Here is a 19,315-nt window from a genome sequence, read left to right as displayed (position 1 = left end):
GAGAAGACCTCGGTGGGTGGGGCTCTACTGGTCCCCCACATCATCCTCTGCCTTCCTTTAGGGCCGTTTCTGCGTGAAACGTGTTTAAGTAAAAGCGCATCTGATTTAATCAGGGGTTCTTCAGTATCAGTAATCGCTCCTCTGAAACACATCTAATTTTTTCAAAGGAAGGAAGGAAGAAGAGGGAGGGGGGAAAAAAGGAAAAGAAAAAAGAACGAAAAAGCAACCAAGACGGATCTCATTCTTTAAACTGTCCTTGAGCAGGTCACATCCCCACAAGGATCTCTCTGTAGGGAAGATGCTCCCAGGATATAGTCCTTAATTCCCTGCCTCCGAGTTGTGTGTCCCCTTAACTCTAAAGCACCAAGTGACATGGAGTAAGGGAAGGGGGAAAGACAAGAACCAAAAGAACAAAAATAAAAATCAACAGGTCCACGTGCACATACTGACATGTGTTGAGCCAGATGCATTTATGACTTTACCTGTTTGTGTGAAAAGCTATACATGCTGTGGAATGAGACACAGAAAGTCATCCTTCCGATCTCTTTATGTAGCAAGTGCCCCAGCTTCACCTCGGGAAATGATCAGCCTCAAAGAAAGAAAAACAGACTATGAGTCCACTGGCAGCAACGCCACTTACCACGGAACTAAAGGAGAACACACTTCCAGGAAAGACACCATGACAGGTGAGCTTGGCTGTGCACGGTTCCTCTGCAGAGTTCGTGACAGGACCTGGGACAGGGCAGAGGGCTGGGACATCAGGCTTCAGCTGTGCTTGGCAGCTCGGCAGGACTTGAGAGCTTGATAGCGAAGATTCCCAGGGATTGGCCATAAGGAGATGAAGCTGGAGGTATAAAAACGGAGCATCTTATTCCTGGAATAGCTAAGAGAAAATCCTCTCTGCACAAATTTTTTCTTCTGTCTTTCTTTCCCTACCCCTTTCCTTCTCACTAGCCCAGTTCATGATATTTTCTCAAATTAGAGGACGAGGTCACCATAGATTTCTTCTTCGTTGGCATAACCCAAGATGGTGGGCCAAGCTTTGTCCATGAGGATGGGGAAGAGAAAGAGGATAAGAAAAGGAAGGGAGGGAAGGGGAGGGGATGGGAGAGAAGCAGAGGAAGAGAGGATTTCAGGGAGACCCACAGAACTGCTGTGGGCGTCTTCCCCTCTTGACATGAAACCACTCTCTGGCCATGACAAACTCCCAGGAAGATTCATCAGAACCACTGGCCACAGTTTCCCAGGGAGGCATTGATCTTTCATGCCCTTCGTCCTTCACTCCCCCAATCGCACCCATTGGCTCATGAGCTGGGACTCTGTGGAGGCCAAAATTGGTGCCATTGCCCCCCAGCGTGCCCGGGCCAGCCTGCCTCGTGGCCAGCCTCGACTCAACTCTCCTCTTACTCTGTACCACTCTCCTTGGGGTGGGACTTGATGTCCACATTCATCGTCCCCTCCAGGATCCCCCCACACCTCTCTCCTGCCCCGGTTTGCTCCTGGATACAATTTGGCATTATTGATGGGGGGCAGGGCGGCGGGGGTTATGCCTTGAAAGCAGAGCTGCCAGAACCATCAGGATCTCTAACCAGCGATTCCACACCCTTCTTTGCCACATGGATGTGGAGATGGGCCCCTCCTGAAAACAGACCATAGGGACTTCAACAGAACAGGGTCAGATTAGGGCATTCATAAAACTGCAGTACAAGGGTGCAATCCTAAACAGACACTGAGACCCTCTTATTCAGAAGAATCTTAAAAGCGTGTGGTAAGTCTCCCTGATATTATTTAGGTGTAGACCTGCAGGGAAACAGAATAGACAAATTGGATGATTTATTGACATGTCTTTTGGACCCAGGACGTCTAAGATAAATTTTTCTCATGGTAACTGTATTTACCCCAGAGGCCGTGGTTTCCATGGTAACTCTCCCTGGATCCAGAAGGGAGAGCCTCATAAACAGATGCTCGTGGTACCCAGCCCAGCTCAGCACTCTGCCTCCACGTACACACTCCACCAGGGAACGCCTCACCCTCACGCCTGAAACGTCCCCTGAATGGAGAACTGAATGCATGGCGTAGGACATATCTTCTTTTTCTTTTTGGCTGTGCCTCCACAGCATGTGGGAGCTTAGTTCCATGACCAGGGATTGAACCCGCAGCCCCTGCCCTGGAAGTGCAGAGTCTTAAGCACTGAACCGCCAGGGAAGTCCAACATAGGACGTACCTTCTGATTCTCGTTCTCTGGTTCTTTTTTCCCCATAAGTGTTGTCCCCTGTTGTCAATGAGCATGAACAAAGAAGCTCATGAATCTGAGTGCCAAGTCCCTAGAGTCGAGATATTCAGTGGAGAATCTAATTTGTACTGATTACTCCAGAGCAGTGGTGACTCAAAATTCACCTGACCCCTTCGTTTTTCGATTATTATCGCCCTAGGTAGCCACATCACCAGCAGGCAGGGATAACAAAGTGAGACTATAATTACAAGAATAATTGTGAAATCGACTGCACTGTTATTATTTAAGTTGATCTTTTCACTTTAACTCTCTTGGCCGGTAGAATCATTCAAAAGGTTTTTCAGGGCTTCCCTGGTGGTGCAGTGGTTGAGAGTCTGCCTGCTGATGCAGGGGACCCGGGTTCGTGCCCCAGTCTGGGAAGATCCCACATGCCGCGGAGCAGCTGGGCCCGTGAGCCATGGCCGCTGAGCCTGCGCGTCCGGAGCCTGTGTTCTGCAACGGGAGAGGCCACGACTGTGAGGGCCCCGAATACAAAAAAAAAAAAAAAAAAAAAAAAAATGGTTTTTCATTGTGGTGTGTTTGTGTTGAAATAGTTCCAGTGGTACATGATCCTGCTCTGCACACATCAGACAATAAAAAATAAAATCTAATATGTTTCTAGATGTTTAATCTTCCTAGAAAATGGCAGGGATCTTGACAACTGCAGCATTGAGATATACGTAACTTTTCAAACTTATTTAGAGGCTTAAACGCTTTGCTCTAACTTACTTAAAAATGCAATTCAAAACTACTGTCAATCATGTAGCAAGCCTAGAAGAGCATGAGGTCATTATTGAATAATATGTTTAGACAAGAAGGTTCCCTTTAAGCCAACAAGTACTGGGTAAAAGTTAGTTGCTAGCATCACAGTGATGTTGATGGTGATGGAGGAGGTGGGGGCGGTGTTGGTGCTGAGATTGGTGGGTGTGTTCGCCCCCCTCTACGATGGTATGAATAGCTCCCCAGCCAAGCCGGGTGGAAATCAACATTTCATGTAGGGATGGAAATGATGAATTGCCAACCTCTGTTCTGCTTCCCTTTAGCAAATGTCCATCATTCCAGCGTTTACTGGCAGATCAGATTTCTTGGGACCTCCGCATCTCAAGCAGTACCTTTTCTCATTCACCAATAAATGCAGGGGGCATTTAAAGTTCAGTTATTGCAAAAACATCTGAAAAACGGCCATCTTCCTTGTTTCTAAGGCATCAGGGGATCTTATACCATTTCCCCAACAGGAAACATTCCCTTTGCTGTGGGAAAACCATGGGAAACGTCACCCTCAAAATGCAACATGCAAAAGCTTTAAAGTGAAAAGCAGTTCCTTGCCTGGGTCATCATCTCCTCTCCTGAGCTCTCAGAAATGCAGATCCATCTGGGTTTATATTTCAGGCTTCCCCTCCACCTGCCTTCTCTGTATTCAATCTCTAGCTTAGACGTCTCTTAAAATGTCTTCTCTCCTTAGTGTTTCTCTGCCTCTGAGGAGCCCTCAGAAAGCCAAAGGCAGCTGTTCATTCAGGCATGCAGCACTGTTATAGCTATTTCTCGCGGTCATGATTCCCTAGGAGCGTTACGTGCTCAGAAGCACGCATCAGAGGAGGGCTGTGTGATCCCAGCAGCTACACAGCCTGACTTAAAAATTCACCAGGGGATTTTGCCCTCCCACCTGAGCTTCCCAAATACCTTAACACCCAGTGGTCGATTCTGTTTCTGTCAGTATCTCTCTTATGCCTTTTAAAGCTGCTCTAATCTTCAATCTATTGATACAGTTGGAAATTGGGGTCTATAAAAAAAAAGAAAGGCATTTCCCTATGAGTTGACTATTTGCTCAGACACATACATGGCAGAACACCTGTGAAGACACGTGCTTCATGTATCCAGAAAGGCCACAGGTTCAATCTCAGCTACACAGTCTCCTTTAAACAGGTGAAGTGCACCAAAGAGCAGGAGGAAAGAACTTCCAGTAGAAACATCTTCAGCTTGGAAGCCACAAGCACAACAGGGAGGGAGGCCAAGGCTATAAAAATGCACATTCTACCAAAAATAAAAAATGTATTTTATTCTGAGTAATAGAAAAAAATTTTCACCTTATCCTTGGAGTAACATTTTCCATCAGCAGGTTATAGCTCTGAAGGCAGATTTTTCTAAGGTTTAGTCATTCATTCATTCACTCAGCAAAAAAAGCACTCACTCTGTGAGCATCCCTCAAGGCCAGGCACTGTCCCAGATGCTGGGGCAGCCTACAAAGGTGGCGGGACAGACGGATGTCTGTCCTCATGGAGCTTCTTATCTCCTAGGTGAAGGGAGGTAATACACAAGGTAAACATGAAACAAACTCACTAACGAGGTGGTAGCACTTGGCGTTGAATGTGATGGTGGAAATAAATGGGGTAATGAGATAGAGGGCCCCAGGTGGGCAGGGTAACTTTAACTAACACGGTCAAGGGGAGACGTTTGAGCTGAAACCCGAATATCAACAAGGAGAGATAGTCCAGAGTCTAGGGCAAGCAAGTTCCAGGGAGAAGCATCAGGAAGTCCAACATCCCTGATGCAAAATAAATTTGGATGCTCAAGCCAGGAAGGAGGGCCAGCACAGCTCCCTGAACTGTGGGAAGAAGAGCAGGAAATCCTGCAGGAAGTCAGGACGGGACCAGATCACACGGAGCCTCGAAGACCATAATGGGCAGGGAATTGAGTGACATAATCCGGTCTGTCTAACATGATGATCGCTCAGGTGATGGGAACAGGGGGGATGAAGGAGCAGGCTGTGCAGAGTGGAAGCCGGGCCATTGAGAAGAGGATGCTGTAGCGGTGGTCCAGGCGAGGGATGGTGGTTTCCACAGTGATGCAGAGACAGGAGTGATGGGCGTTCAACCAGAGAGTCTATCAGAGTGGTCTTTAAAATGGGAAGTGGGCTCTCAGCTCTCACATTCTAAGCAGAATTTCCCAAGAGGAGTTTTATTGCACAGCTATTATGTGCTTTTAGTAATAAACATGGGTGGAATGATTATACTGACTTGGTGGCCTGTATCTTTGAGAGAATAGATGGTGTGTCATCCTATTTCATGATCCCATAGATACTGGAAGCAAAAGATAATTTTTTCTTGATATCTAGAGTGTTTTAGATACCCGCTGACACTCGACAATGTTTTTTTCCAGAGCTTTCTTAAACCAGGACCTTTTAGCAGCTATGAGGGGAGTCTTGCCCTGGGCCCTTCCTCTAGGCCTGTGACAGCAGCCTCAAGGGCCCCAGGGGAGGAGGCAGGCAAGTGGGCATCTTGCCCAGGACTTTGGAAGCTGCTGGCAACCGGAGGAGACCTTCCTTCCTTTTATCTAGAACACAGACTGGTCACAAGACAGGGTGGGAGTCTCCCATCTCTGTGTTGAACAGGACTCCGAAGCCACAGCCGCCCAGATGCGCAGGGCAAAGGCGGGTGGTTCTTCCTGCCCATCCTTCAGGCCGTTGAGAAGTGAACTGTCTCAAAGATGATCAAGCACTTCTGTGAGCTCAAATTAGAAATTTCATTCTTGTCATTCCCCAGCTAAACACCAAGCGGCTGATCCAGATTCCTGCATGCTTCAGTGCAGGTGACACGCTTTTATCATCTGCCAGTTTTCACCAGAAAACAAGGCCATAGAACTGGCAAGATGACCATCTGTTTGATGCACCTGCCTTGACCCCGTCTGCAAGCTGAATGCTATTGCAAGAGGCTGACGTGCAACGGGGATTTTATAGAATAACTGTTCTTCTCTCTTAATGTCTGTATGTAAAATGAAGTGTTCAGGGCTAACGAATTTCTTGCATCTGGAATGATCCATGAGACACCGAGCTTGGTCAGGGCAAAACTGGCCTCGATAACCATCATTCCTCATTTGAAGTCTGGTGTTCGGTGCTAATACTTTTGTTTCTCTTTTGCTTTCAGCTCAAAATACTGGAATTTCAACTTTGTATAGGAATTCATATGGTGCACCCGCTGAAGACATCAAACATAACCAGGTAAAAGAGAGGTAGCACGTTGGTGTTTGTTTCTCCCTTCGACTCCTGTGAAATATCTTGGAAGTGTAAAAAATAAGTTAGTTTCTATTTAACATGCATAAAAAATGGAAAAAAAAATAACGGTCCCCGCTGCTCTCTGCTCATGTGGGACACAGCGTACACGTGGGTGGTGGCAGTCATCAGAACAGCCTCAGATTTGAAAGCAATCTTTTGTTTTTTTGGCGGCATCAGGTGTTAGTTATGGCAAGTGTAAGATGCTGGTTACTAGACAAATTGTCTAATTACTAGACATGGATTAAGTAGCTCCTGTAACCCAGCCAATTCTTATTTGGAAGAAAGCATTCATTATACATGACAGTTACTAATAACTTAGACACATCAAGTTCAGTGTAAACAACTGAATAGAAGGCATGGTGTTATGCCTTGCCGCTGAGGCTAGTGGGGGAATAAGCAACAACAGCATCACCTGAGAGCTTGTTAGAAACACAGAAGAGATGCTTCTCTGGCCCCTAACCCTAACCCTAACCCGTTCAGGGTCTTCTGCATCTGAGTTGCATTTTATCAAGGTGTCTAGGTGATTCGTGTGGATGTTGAAATTTGAGGAACCCTGGCTGGTAGATACTTAAAGAATCCATCTGTGTTTTTGCGTGTGTTTTATTTAGCAAATATTCGTTGAAGGCTCGTTTTCTCTCTGGTTCTAAGGGGAACTATAAAAGCAAGAAGGCACCGCCTCTGCTCCTTTACTGATGAATGACCTCATACTTTTCCTTCCCCATGGTGGTCATGATAAAGACTGACATTCTTTATAACTCTTGGCTACTGGTAATCGTTTCCAGAACTGGCTTCTGCTGACGCTCTAGATTCCTGCCATGTGTCATGAAAATAGTACTGAAAAGATAAACCTGAAAGCTGTTTACTTGATCACAGTAACCAGATGAAAGTCAACATGAAAGGGAAATGTGTGTTTTTAATCAGTTCTCACCACCCAGCAGGGCAGCATCTTTGAAGAGGAGAGGGACTCCCTTCCAGCAGGTAGAATGTCTGGTGCAAGACTGTTTCTAAGGGAAGAGGGAGGAGGACACAGTTCTGGTCTTTGCTAAAAGCAAAGAAGTCAGTGAATAAACAGAGGGGCATGAGCTCTAGACAAGAGGTCACCAGGGGTGGCCCCCAACTATTTGCAGATCAACATGCCTACCCAAACATAAAGGAAATGCCAACTCTATTTATGGAAATCAATGCTTTTTCTTCCAGCAAATATCAGGTACAGTGAGCCAGTGGTCTCCAGCTCTTAAAGATATTTGTCAGGATGTGATAGGACCCTGGTTTTGCATCCAAGAGCATAAGATCATTCTTCAGCTTCTATAGGTCAAGAGAAGCTCATCACCAGAATCAGCCTGTTCTACGTCAGCCTTTATCTCCAGGGAATCCCACTATTGCTGGCAATGAAGAAACACCCTGGTGTGGCCCAGGGGTCCTTGGCATCGCACAGTGTGGCTGCAGTACATTCCAACAGACTGCTTGCAACCTAGGTTTAGAGGACAGTCCACAATGGTTCTAAGAGGCACATTGTCTTCACCCAAGCCTATTCTGAGCAGTTAAGAAAATTGGAATTAACGCACCAAGATGGCATCCCTGCCCCGAGAGAGTGAGCACAGCCTATTGTATGCAGCCTTTTCATTCTAGGGCCTCCTGGGCCCTAGAACGAACTCGACTCAACCTTGGTGTGAAACATCAAGGCCACGGTGTCTCAGGTGGATGTACTGAAACTCAGTCTGGATGGAGAGCAAGCTCTGAGCCACTCGTCAGCACAGGGGAGACGTTGCAGGCCGACTCCCAGCAGAGCTGAGTCCTGTGGCCATAGCTCAGTGCCATCATTATTCCCTCAGCTGGTCCAGCCGAGGGAAGGGGGCAACTGGACTGTTAACTCCATTCTAATATCAAGCAACATTTTTGAAATGTCCACCAAAGAGAGTTGTTTTTTACCTAAAACAATTTTTCCAAGAAAATCATTATGACACTCCAGTGACTTGAGAAAATAATAAAGGTTTTACTTGTTTTGGACTGTTATCAGGATACACTTTGACTTTACTTACAGCCTTCCCTCTTGGGAATTCGGGAAAGGAAGACCATCCTGACCATTCAGAAAAGTTGGCCATTTGCTCCTCTTCCAGATGGGTGCTTCTGGAGATGACCCTGTAAACAGCATCCATGGTGTGGATTTTCTGCCCATGTGAGCATGGTTGGTTATCACAGATGGCTTTTGTTTTCGGAACTTTTCTGGGCTAAAAGCCACTTCACAACCTCATAGCTAGTAAATGGTCAGCTTGAAAAATTTAACCGGGAGGGATGTGCCGGGGTCCATTGAGTTTTGGTGTCAAAGCTGGGCCTCCTGAGCTTTGCAGAGGAGTCTGGACAGGGATTCATCTTAGAGAAGAAGTGATTCACCGAGGGAAGCTAGTTTCACGGGGATCTCTGGGACGAGGCAAAAGACAGTGAGATCTGAAAATAAGGCAACAGCCCTGGATGCGTGGCCAAGCAAGGCAGGGGCCGGGGCAGGAGCTGGGAGGCGGGCTTCCCCTGACTCAGCAGAGAAGCAGCCAGGCAGCCTCGCAGCTGTGGCACACCCCACATGACCACCTGCCACTCCAGTTTCCAATCAGTGAATTCCGAGCATAAGGACTCCTAGGAGAAACAACCATTAGTGTGAAATAAGATTTGTGATCCTCGGTTTTGTGTTTGGGGTCACAGATATTGTTTTAAGAGTTAAGTACTCAAACCCTTCAAAAACCCTGCTGAGCTTCTACCAGTCTATCCCATACTTATAAAGAAAAAGAGCATATTTAACCGTATCCCGCTGGCGATAGGATTTTTGTTCATAAACTAGAAACAAAGGGTTTTGGTGTTTTGCTGACTGGTTTTCAAATTATTACTGACAGCAATAAAAATGGCATCTTGAGTTCCTCAGTCTGGCTGCCAGGTGGGCAGGCAAATAAAATTATCCCCAGAGCTGAGGAAATTGGGATTCAAGGAGGGTAAGGGTTCGCCCTCAGTCACCTGAAGAAGCTCGGAAGAGGCAAAGACTCCAGCCTGGGTCTTCTGTCCTCTTGTCCCATGTGCCCTCCTGTATACCACTGGTTCTCAAATTTGAGGGCGAGTCAGGATCCCTGGAAGACTGTTAAACATAGATTACTTTTGTCAACCCCAGATGTTCTGATTCAGTAGGTCTGGGATGGAGCCCAATAATTTGTACCCCTAAAGAGTTCCCAGGCAATACTGATGCTCCTGGTCTTGGGACCACACTTTGAGAAGCACTGACCTTCACCACGGCTTCATTCATTGTATAATGATAACACCCTGAGCCTTCAGCTTTCACTGTGCAGTAGACTTTGAAGGTCTGTAGTGGGTGGCTCTTTCCCTTGTGTTAGGAATACGTTCAATTGGTGGGCAAACTCAGTGAGGAATACAAAGGAGTCTTCCATCAGCGTGCTACAGGGGTGGGAGCTAAGAAGGAGCAGAGTCCTTTATAATTTACACTAAACATTCTGCTGCTGAGGAAAGCTTTCAGCAAGGATGACTCTGTGGGAGCAGAAGCCACAGGACGGAGCGCCAAGAGTGTGGACCCCCGTGATGGCCACGTGAACCAGCTGGCCGCCCCTGCCCTTCCCAGAGAGGACGCTGCCTTAAGCAGAGCAGACAACAGCCTCAGGCTCCTTGGATGTGCCAGGGCTCCTCTGGACTACAAGAGACTCAGATTCAGAACACACCACTGTGGGATAGGAACATCATTCCACCTCCTTTACAGAAGTCTGGCTTGTCCACACTGTATGTTAAAAAAAAAAAAAAAAAAAAAAGCATTTATTTTAGCTCCTCTATGGGGAAGGCTGGTATTGGGGAGCATTTCACCTGCCTAATCTTGAACACTGTCAGATAGTCTCTTAAAGTAAATGACAAAATACAGCCAACATACCTCTGCGGTGAATGCATCTTAGCAGCCGACATCCATACCACTGGGGTCAGGGAGCAAATTTAATCCCTTCAAACACAGCTGTGCCACCATCAGCTGTTCTGGGTGGTTCATTCACACAAATTCTCCGAACTGCAGAGCTCAACCTGAGAAGGGGTTGATATGGGACCTTATGAACAATACAAATGAACTGAAGAAGATAACTCCTGATATGAGACTAAAATAAGCTTGTGCTCAACCCAAAAATGTCCACCAGCCAGAGAGAACATAGCAGTAGTAAGAAATTTGAAACAGGCTTTGCCAGAAAAGAAAAAAAAGAAAGAAGCAGCCACCGTGGAGGAGGGCCACGAGCCTCATAAGTAGCTTCCCCTGAAGACCTCCCAAGCTCTAGCACTGCCCCTCCCCTGGTTACTGAGACCAGCACAGAGAAGTCAGGCCTCATCTTGGTTTCCTTTGTCCATGGCCTCCCTTCTCATCACAGGGTCTGGAGTCAACTCAGTGAGGCTGCCCGCCCCCTGAGGTGGAGCCACCTTGACTCAACAGAGACTGTGCTCCTGTCTCAGAGAGAACATGGGCTTTGGAGTCAGCCAGGTGTGCATTCACATCCCAGCCTCACCCCACCAGGAGCCATGGCATCCTGCACAAGTTTCTTATCTTCTCTGACCTTCGGTTTCTTCATCTATAAATCGGGAATTGGATGGATAAATGGATGGATGGGAAGGAAGGAAGGAAGGAAGGAAGGAGGGAGGGAGAAATTGAGAGAGAGGAAAGGTGGAGGGAGAGAAGAAGATAGATTAGATAGATAAATAAGTAGATGATAGATGGATAAATGGATGGATGGATAGATATACAGACATAAACATGCATCCATATATGTATGCATATATACATATACAAGAGTAAACAAAGAAGAATTTGTTACATGTTGAATATAGTGCCCACTGAAATAGAGCCAGTAAATTCTAGTTCCCTCCCTGTGTAATTTTTCCAAACCTCCCAACTCTAATTCTTTGTATGGTCCACACTTGGGTAGCAGCACCGAGATGGAGCGGAGAAGTTCCACGTAGTGCTCAGCTCTTCAAAGACCAGCAAAGGGCACCTTAGCCTATCCCAGTGATCAGGTACACGTGGTCTTAGCAATGTTTAATTGCAGGTGTTGAAGTTCCGAATGTCCCCCTCATGCCCAGGCTCTTAGGCTAACACACATTTACACTCTGAGGACTTTCACAGGTAGACAGAGACCTCATTCATTCAGCCACCACTGTCTGGAAGTGTGAGGCCTCCTGGATGGCAGCTATGATGAAGTTCACCGCTTCTTTGAAGAGCAGGTCGATTACTAGTGTAAATCAATGACATATAAAAGAGGGAGTTTCGCTTACTTGAGAGAAGAATTACGGGCAGGCCATTAGAAGCATTCATTCACACACAACGTGCTAATTACAAATCATTATCTATCAACTAAGACCAATTTCTAGAGGATGTTTCCATGCTGAACCTTAGTTAAATTAGTAGGGAATTACTGAGTCCACTGACAGGTGATCAAACTGTGCTTTTTTAGGAGTGTTCCATCGTTCCCCCCAGACCTCCTGCACAATCATTGCACTCGAGGAGCTTTGTGGATGCCATTATGCAGTAGCTGTGGGGATGGTTCTTCCCCCATGCTTTGGGGGTATCCTCACTTTGGGAGCGTGATGCTTAGGAAGGGACCGCAGAGGCAGTGGGAAGAGGATAGCTAGGCCCCGACATATAAATGCTAATTATCAGCCTATGAACACTGTCTGTTTTACTGTCCTTAAAGCAAAGTGGAGGGAACTAACTAACTAACTAAACTTCACGTTTCCCGAAGAATCCTGTGGTCCCTTTAGCCCCTAAAGGCCCCCTACATCAGACAGTAACCTGCAGAGGACAGGAATGGAAACGGGGAACACTGAGGTGGGCTGGGGGACACTGGACAAGTCTGAAGACCCCTCTCCCCTAACCAAAGTCTTCATAATCCCACATTATTCTCGAGTCCCATCAATTCTCAATTGAACCAAGTTAGGAAATGTTTTGGTTCTCCAGAGCATAGAGTATTTGAAGTGGATTCTCTCTTCTTCTCACATGCTTCTCTGTATCCTTCTAAGGCTGTGGTACCTGGTCACTTAGGCAGGTGTGATGGAATGGCCCTATTACCGGGAAGCCTCCATCCTCCAGAGAGGTATTGGTCACAGCCCTCCGAGCTGGCAGGAGGATGCCCAAGTGACCATTAGACCTTGTACATCTTCACTTTCTGTTTGTCTGGGATTACAGCACCCAGGCGTGATGGAAAAAATGCAGGAAAGATGACTATAAATTACTTGTGTTCTGTAGTGTCTAATGTATACCTCTTTAATTTGAAAAAGGTTAACTAGTGAAATGGTTCACCTATCATGGCAGTTTGGGCAATTTCTCAAAAAGGTAAACATAGAATTACCATCAGATCCAACAATTCCACTTCTTGGTACATACCCCCCAAAAATTGAAAGCAGGGACTCAAACAGATACTAGTGCACCCATGTTCACAGCAGCGTTATTCACAAGAGTCAAAGGGTGAAAATAATACAAGTGTCCGTCAGTGGATAAGTGGATAAACAAATGTGGTCTCTCCATACAATGGAATATTATTTAGCCTTAAAAAGGAAGGAAGGGGCTTCCCTGGTGGCACAGTGTTTGTGAGTCCGCCTGCTGATGCAGGGGACGCGGGTTCGTGCCCCGGTCCGGGAAGATCCCACATGCCGCGGAGCGGCTGGGCCCGTGAACCATGGCCGCTGAGCCTGCGCGTCCGGAGCCTGTGCGTCCAGAGCCTGCGCGTCCAGAGCCCGCGCATCCGGAGCCTGTGCTCCGCAACAGGAGAGGCCACAACAGTGAGAGGCCCGCATACCGCAAAAAAAAAAAAACAAAAAAGGAAGGAAATTCTGTCACATGCTACAACATGGATAAACCTTGAGGACATTATGTTAAGTGAAAGAAGGGAGACCCAAAAGGACAAATACTCTATTATTCCACTTCTATGAGGCACTAGTGAAATTCATAGAGGTGGAAAATAGAATGGCGGTTGCCACAAGCTGTGAAAAGAGGGTGGGATGGGGACTTAAGCTTAATGGATACAGAGTTTTTGTTTACGATGATGAAAAAGTTATGAAAATGGATAGTGGTGACGGTGGCCCAGGCGACGAATGTATTTAATGCCACTGAAAACAATTAAAATGGTCCATTTTATGTTATGTATACTTTACCATAATAATAATTAAAAAAAAAAAGATTACCTAGAATGATAGCGCATGGACTCAGGAACCAACTTGAAAAAGGAAAGTCAATCAGGAGAAGCTCGATACTGGTAACCGCATGGAGGATGTTTGGAGCCTTGGCTTTGAGAGAGGGTTGAGTGCATCGGCGGCGGGGGAGGACGGGCCAAGGGCAAATGCGCTAACCCAGGTGGATCTTCTTTTCTGGGCAGGTTTCAGCACAGCCAGTCCCACAGGAGCCCAGCAGAAAAGACTACGAGACCTACCAGCCGTTTCCGAATTCCACGAGAAACTACGACGAGTCCTTCTTCGAGGACCAGGTCCACCACCGCCCTCCGGCCAGCGAGTACATGCACCTGGGACTCAAGTCCACGGGCAACTACGTCGACTTCTACTCTGCTGCCCGTCCCTACAGTGAACTGAACTATGAAACGAGCCACTACCCCGCGTCCCCCGACTCCTGGGTGTGAGGCAGGCAGCACCGGGAACAGTGCATGTGCATGCAAGACCACAGACATTGCTATTTTTCTTTTCCCCTGCAAATTTAGTTTGTTAAAGCCTGTTCCATAGGAAGGCTGGGATAACCAGTAAGGAAACATTAAGAGCTATTTCAGAAAGCTAAATGAATCGAACGTTAACTTGAAAGTCAATAGAAAGTGATCCTCAATCTGACCTTGTACAACACCTTTCTAGCGCGGGCTGGAGAGTCTAAAAAGTGCTTTCCACTGAATGTGGCTGAAGGCAGCACAGAAGGCGGTCGGGGTGACGGTTGTAAGCACAGAGGCACGTGGTTCACACACTTCAGAGGGACGGCTTCTCACGCTTTGTTTACTCTTCATCCGTTGTGATTCTAGGCTTCAAGTTGCACTCGGGTTCCTCTGTACAGCAAGATGTTTCTTGCCCTTTGTTAATGCATTGTTGTAAAGTATTTGATGTACATTACAGATTAAAGAAGAAAAGCGCATTGTGTATATTACACCAATGCTGCAGCGTTTCCTCATCTATGGTTCTAAATATTGCTTCAATTTCAAACTTTTGAAAGATGTATGGATTTCCAGTTTTTCTTTTCTTTCTCGCAGTATGTTTTAACAGAAAAAAAAATGGGAAAAAAGGAATATTTAGCAGTATTGTTCGTTCTGATATGTGAATTTGTTTGTGGCAACTAAGCAAGGCATTCAGCAGTTTCTGACAATTAACATCCATCATTCCACACTCCTTGTCAACAAAGTGCTTTTTCACTGCCTAAAATTTTAGATGTAGATATTTGAAATAGATTTTTTCATTTATACCAGTTTTCTTTATGATGATACAGTGTTAAAAGAAAATAAATTACAATTGATCTGTCATCCATATTTGCTAAGAATGTCTATTTCCAAGGACCTATCTTACAAAACACACATTCTACTCGTGTGTCTGTGCGTGTGTGGGTGTGTGTCCACGTATGTATAAAAATGGCCTGTGTGAGATTTTATTTGGATAGAAGCTATTTCATTTGCTGTTCCTCTTGTACAAACTTTGTTTTTGGTCTCTAGTATGAATGTACATCAGCTGTTCCTTTTGTACTCTATCTATACTTCTGACCATCTAGTGACTCAGGATATTAGGCCAGTGGAGGTAAAGTTATAGGATTCTCACACATTCACACATTCTTGGATACCAACCCTTTCTACAGGCCCATTTCCTTCCATGTTTCATGCCCTCGGAACATGATAAACCATGGCCAACTCAATAATTTCACTTTGGAGCCAATTACTTGAAATAGCCACAGAAAATGTAAACTGCTCGCCTTATTTTCCCCAAACTCTTTTGTTCGTGTGGCAGGGAGCAGTAGACAATTATGGATTAGGTTATTAAAATTGAACTTGAAGCTAATGGTAGAATAGTTGTTAACAGAGCTAGGAAGTAAGGCTAGCCATTCAAAAGAACAGGGGCTGTGGGTAAATTAGCTTTGCTCTTTAGATGCAAGTGACTGAGGCCAATAGGTGCCTAGTAAATGTTAACTGTTCTTGAAAAAATAAAACGTTAAATAACAAAAGAAATTGGCTGACATCTTCCTTTAAAACTTTCTCCCCTTCGCTCTACGTAGTTTAATTCAGCTCAAAGTCTAAGATTCATGGTTCTTTCTCCAAATTTAGCAACAACCAAACAATCTCTGGTTCATGCATATCTGTGCAAATGAGAAGCTCTTTTCTAGAGCAGCGTGGTAGACAGACATTTTCATATGAGTTGTCCTACAGTTTCTTACAAGTTGGCCCTTCTCACCCTGTTTACTATAGGAATACACATTTCTGGGTCCCCTCCCAGGAATGCTCCAGCCCCTAAGAGAGATATAAATATGTAGCTTTGAGGACAGTGTTTCCACTTCATTACTGTCATAGAATGAAATAGTAAAGTTCATCAAGGCAGAGATATGGTACAGACATGATTTGTCCATAACCAAACAGCTGGTTTAACTTTTCCAAAAGTAAGGAGTAGGACTCATTCTCTGGCTTGAGTTATGCAGGGGGAAGTTAATGCATGTCAAAAAGTCCTTGTCCTAGCAGGAGCTTTATATTTCCTCTGTGACTTTGAGTCTGTGCAAGCCCAACATTTGCAACCCTTGAAGACCAAGGAGGTCTCTGCTGCCTGTGATTTTTTAAGAGCACATGGCACCAGGCTGACATGAATGAATTCAGCCAGAAACCTCTGGAATCAGAGTTAGAGCTAGGAGAAAGTCAATTAAAGGTGTTCATAGTTACTCAAGTTGATTCTTTTATCCTTTTCATACACACGCACACATACACACACGGAAGTAAGAAGTAGGGAGAGAGAGAAATGACAGATGGTGATGGTAGATAGATGATAGACGGTAGATAGATGATAGGTAGATGGTAGACAGATGATAGATAGATGATAGATAGATAGATAGATAGATAGATGAGGTTTTATCTGAACTGTGAAGTGGCCTAAAGCCATCCCATCTCCTTGGCAATAAAGGTTGATCAATGGGTGATTTATTATTTATAACACGTGTGCCTGGGACAAAAGCCGAAAGTGGCCAGAAGCATTGTTTTGGCTTTCATTGTACCGAAGTGACCAAGTGTGACCCTGTCCCCCTAAGTGGCTGCCTCTTGGGTCTACAAGAGCCTCCAGATCTTGGATTTTCTACTGAGATTGGAATGGTGTTTTTCAGAGGAAAAGAGGGAAAAAAAAGAAAATAGAAAATTTCTTTTTTCCTCTCAATCCTTATGGTGGACCATACATATACCCAATGTATTTAACAGGATGTGAAATCCAAACATTATGTATGAAAAAGGACCCATTGTTTTTTTCACTTGAGAGCTTTGATTGCCAGGGCCTAAGTAAGGAACACTTAAACTATATCACTATGAATAATATTAAATCAGATTTTTAATACTGATTCAATTTTAATGCCACAATTAATACGTCAATCCTCAATGTCAATCGTGAGTTAGACAATAAAATGTCAGACAGGTTTATAAGAATGAGGGTTACACAAGTTGTCACATCATACTTGGTGCTAACTAAGGTTAACCAGTGACAACCCATTTCTTGTTGATAAGACTCAGGCATTACAGAAAACTGCTATGAAAAAAAGCAGTGTTTAAATTCAGTGTTTATATATATATATATATATATATATAAATTTATTTGGCCTGTTTTGTTTCTCTTAGTTCAGCCCTTCTTCATTGACTGATACTGTCCCCCTATATCTGAGAGCTGTGCCCCTGAGAAGTGAGGTTTGGCTCTCTGAAGACACGGTATTTTCACTCAAGAGATTTGCAGTTGAGTCTGGGCTCCCTGAGGACAGGTCAGCTCTGCTCCACTCAGAATCAGCCGCTGAGGCTCAAAGGCTGGAAGCTGGAATCACTTGATGACTCAATCACTTAAATGTCTGGCACCTGGGCCTGGAAAACTCCAGTAGCTGAGGGCAGGAATAGCTGCAGCTCCTCAGACATCCCATGAGGTCCCTCCACAGGCTCTGGCCAGCAGGGATGCTTCAAGGGGGTCAAACTCCTGACATGTCATCTCAGGGTTCCCAAAATTTATGTCCCAAGAGAAAGAACCAGCCACGAAAGTCAAGATGCATTCCATTACTCAATGCAATTGCAAAATAGTGCTCAGTTCCAGGGGCCAGGGGCCAGAAATAGACTCCATCTCTTGATGGTGGCGGGGGAGAGGGGGCAGTAGTGGCAAGATTATGGAAAAGCCTCTAGCATTGGAAATACCGGTGTTGCCTTTCTGATATAATCTACCAATCTATCATAAAACTGATAACACTTTGCCTTAATAAATTCAGCTTCTTTAACTTGTAGCCAATATGTCTTAATAATGGCAAAAGCAGTGAGTTTTATCATAAGTAAAAAACAATTTAACTAAAAAATGAGAGAAAAATCCATGTCCTTATGTCAGAAGGAAAGGTTTGGGGTCTTGAGTTTGTGTTTTCCTCCAGCTGAATGCAAACATGGAAGCAAATGGCGACTCTGGTTCCTGGCAGCCATCTAACAACCATGAGGGGACCAGAATAAGTTGAAGCTGGACCTGAGAATAGCAGATTAGAGAGACTGAAAGAATTTGGCTCTCCTCTGAAATCACTTGAAGAGCATCTAATTCCCAAACTATTCCAAAATGGACCATCATTAAGCACTTATACACACATTCTAGAGACTTTCCTTTGCCTTCTCCTAGGAAGTAACAGAAGGCTGGACTGATGAAAAAAAATCTCAAGGTAAAGACTTACATATTCACATCATCATGTCCTCAGAATAAGAATATGCTTTTCTGAAGAGTCAGGAAAATAGATTATAAAAAATAGCCCCATTATTAATTTTTGGTAAGCAGAAAGGCATTCTGTAAACACTTTCTCTAGTCATCATTCTATCTTATTCTTTTAACTACCAGTAATATACACTATGGATTCATAACTGAATGGGTCTGAAGTTGTGTTATTGCCTCAATTCACTATCAGTATTAGAGTAATTTTAGGTTCCTAAGAAATTACACCCTCCATGGGCTCATGCTCTATCTCCAACGAGAACAAAGGAAAGATGATTAAAGGGTTGAAAAAACTAAGAAGTAAAAGAGGTCTGATGTGTTATTGAACATTGATTGATACAGCTTCCTTCTGAGTCACACTGTCTTTGGGAATACATAGTTTCTGAATGGGAGTGTCTCCAAGTTACATCGCCCTTTATCATTTCCTCTTCTGGTAACACACGCCACCTAAATTATCAACGTGGTGTCATGACTGCCTTCTCTGTTTCCACAATTCCCAGCCCCACACCTTCTGCTCACTGACACTGGTCCCTGGCCCCCATGAAGGTAAAGAAGATTCAGAGCATTCACAGCAAATGAAACGTTGCTGCAGACGAATGGCTCTGGCTTCCAATCTCCAGCCATCCAATCACAGCAGCTCTGCCAACAGCTGCTTCACCAGCCCAGACCTTTCACAAGCTCTGTTAGGGAAGCATCCCATCCAGATGTTCATTCAAGACCCAAGATTCTGAAGGGCAGAATCTTTACTTACCAAGAATTTACTATAAACCTAGAAGAAGAAGAAGAAGAAGAAGAAGGAGAAGGAGAAGGAGAAGAAGAGGGAGGGGGAGAGGGAGGGGGAAGGGAGGGGGAGGAGGAGGAGAAGGAGAAGAGGAAGAAGAAGAAGAAAAGAAGAAGAAGAAAGAAGAAGAAGAAAAAAGAAGAAGAAAAGAAGAGAAGAAGAAAGAAGAAGAAAAGAAGAAGAAGAAGAAGAAGAAAAGAAGAAGAAGAAGAAGAAGAAGAAGAAGAAGAAGAAGAAGAAGAAGGAGAAGGAGAAGGAGAAGGAG

General features: G+C 44.9%; 1 protein-coding gene across 3 annotated transcripts in view; it reads left to right on the top strand.

Annotated features, from left to right (window-relative positions):
• Positions 1–14,839, top strand: part of CTNND2 (catenin delta 2) — a 778,687-nt gene extending 763,848 nt beyond the window's left edge. For all 3 annotated transcript variants that reach the window (XM_029218322.1, XM_029218323.1, XM_029218324.1), the window contains 3 exons: positions 555–686; positions 6,193–6,266; positions 13,706–14,839. In XM_029218322.1, coding sequence (XP_029074155.1) covers positions 555–686; positions 6,193–6,266; positions 13,706–13,963 — 464 coding nt within the window. In that variant the 3' untranslated portion in view covers positions 13,964–14,839. The remainder of the gene's footprint in view (positions 1–554; positions 687–6,192; positions 6,267–13,705) is intronic.
• Positions 14,840–19,315: the final 4,476 nt, after the last annotated feature.

This window comes from Monodon monoceros, unplaced genomic scaffold, assembly GCF_005190385.1.
Source record: "Monodon monoceros isolate NGI ecotype Baffin Bay Population unplaced genomic scaffold, NGI_Narwhal_1 Super_Scaffold_12, whole genome shotgun sequence".
Classification (NCBI taxonomy): domain Eukaryota; kingdom Metazoa; phylum Chordata; class Mammalia; order Artiodactyla; family Monodontidae; genus Monodon; species Monodon monoceros.
The sequence above is the reverse complement of the archived record's forward strand: the minus strand, read 5'-3'. Positions and strand labels throughout refer to the sequence as shown.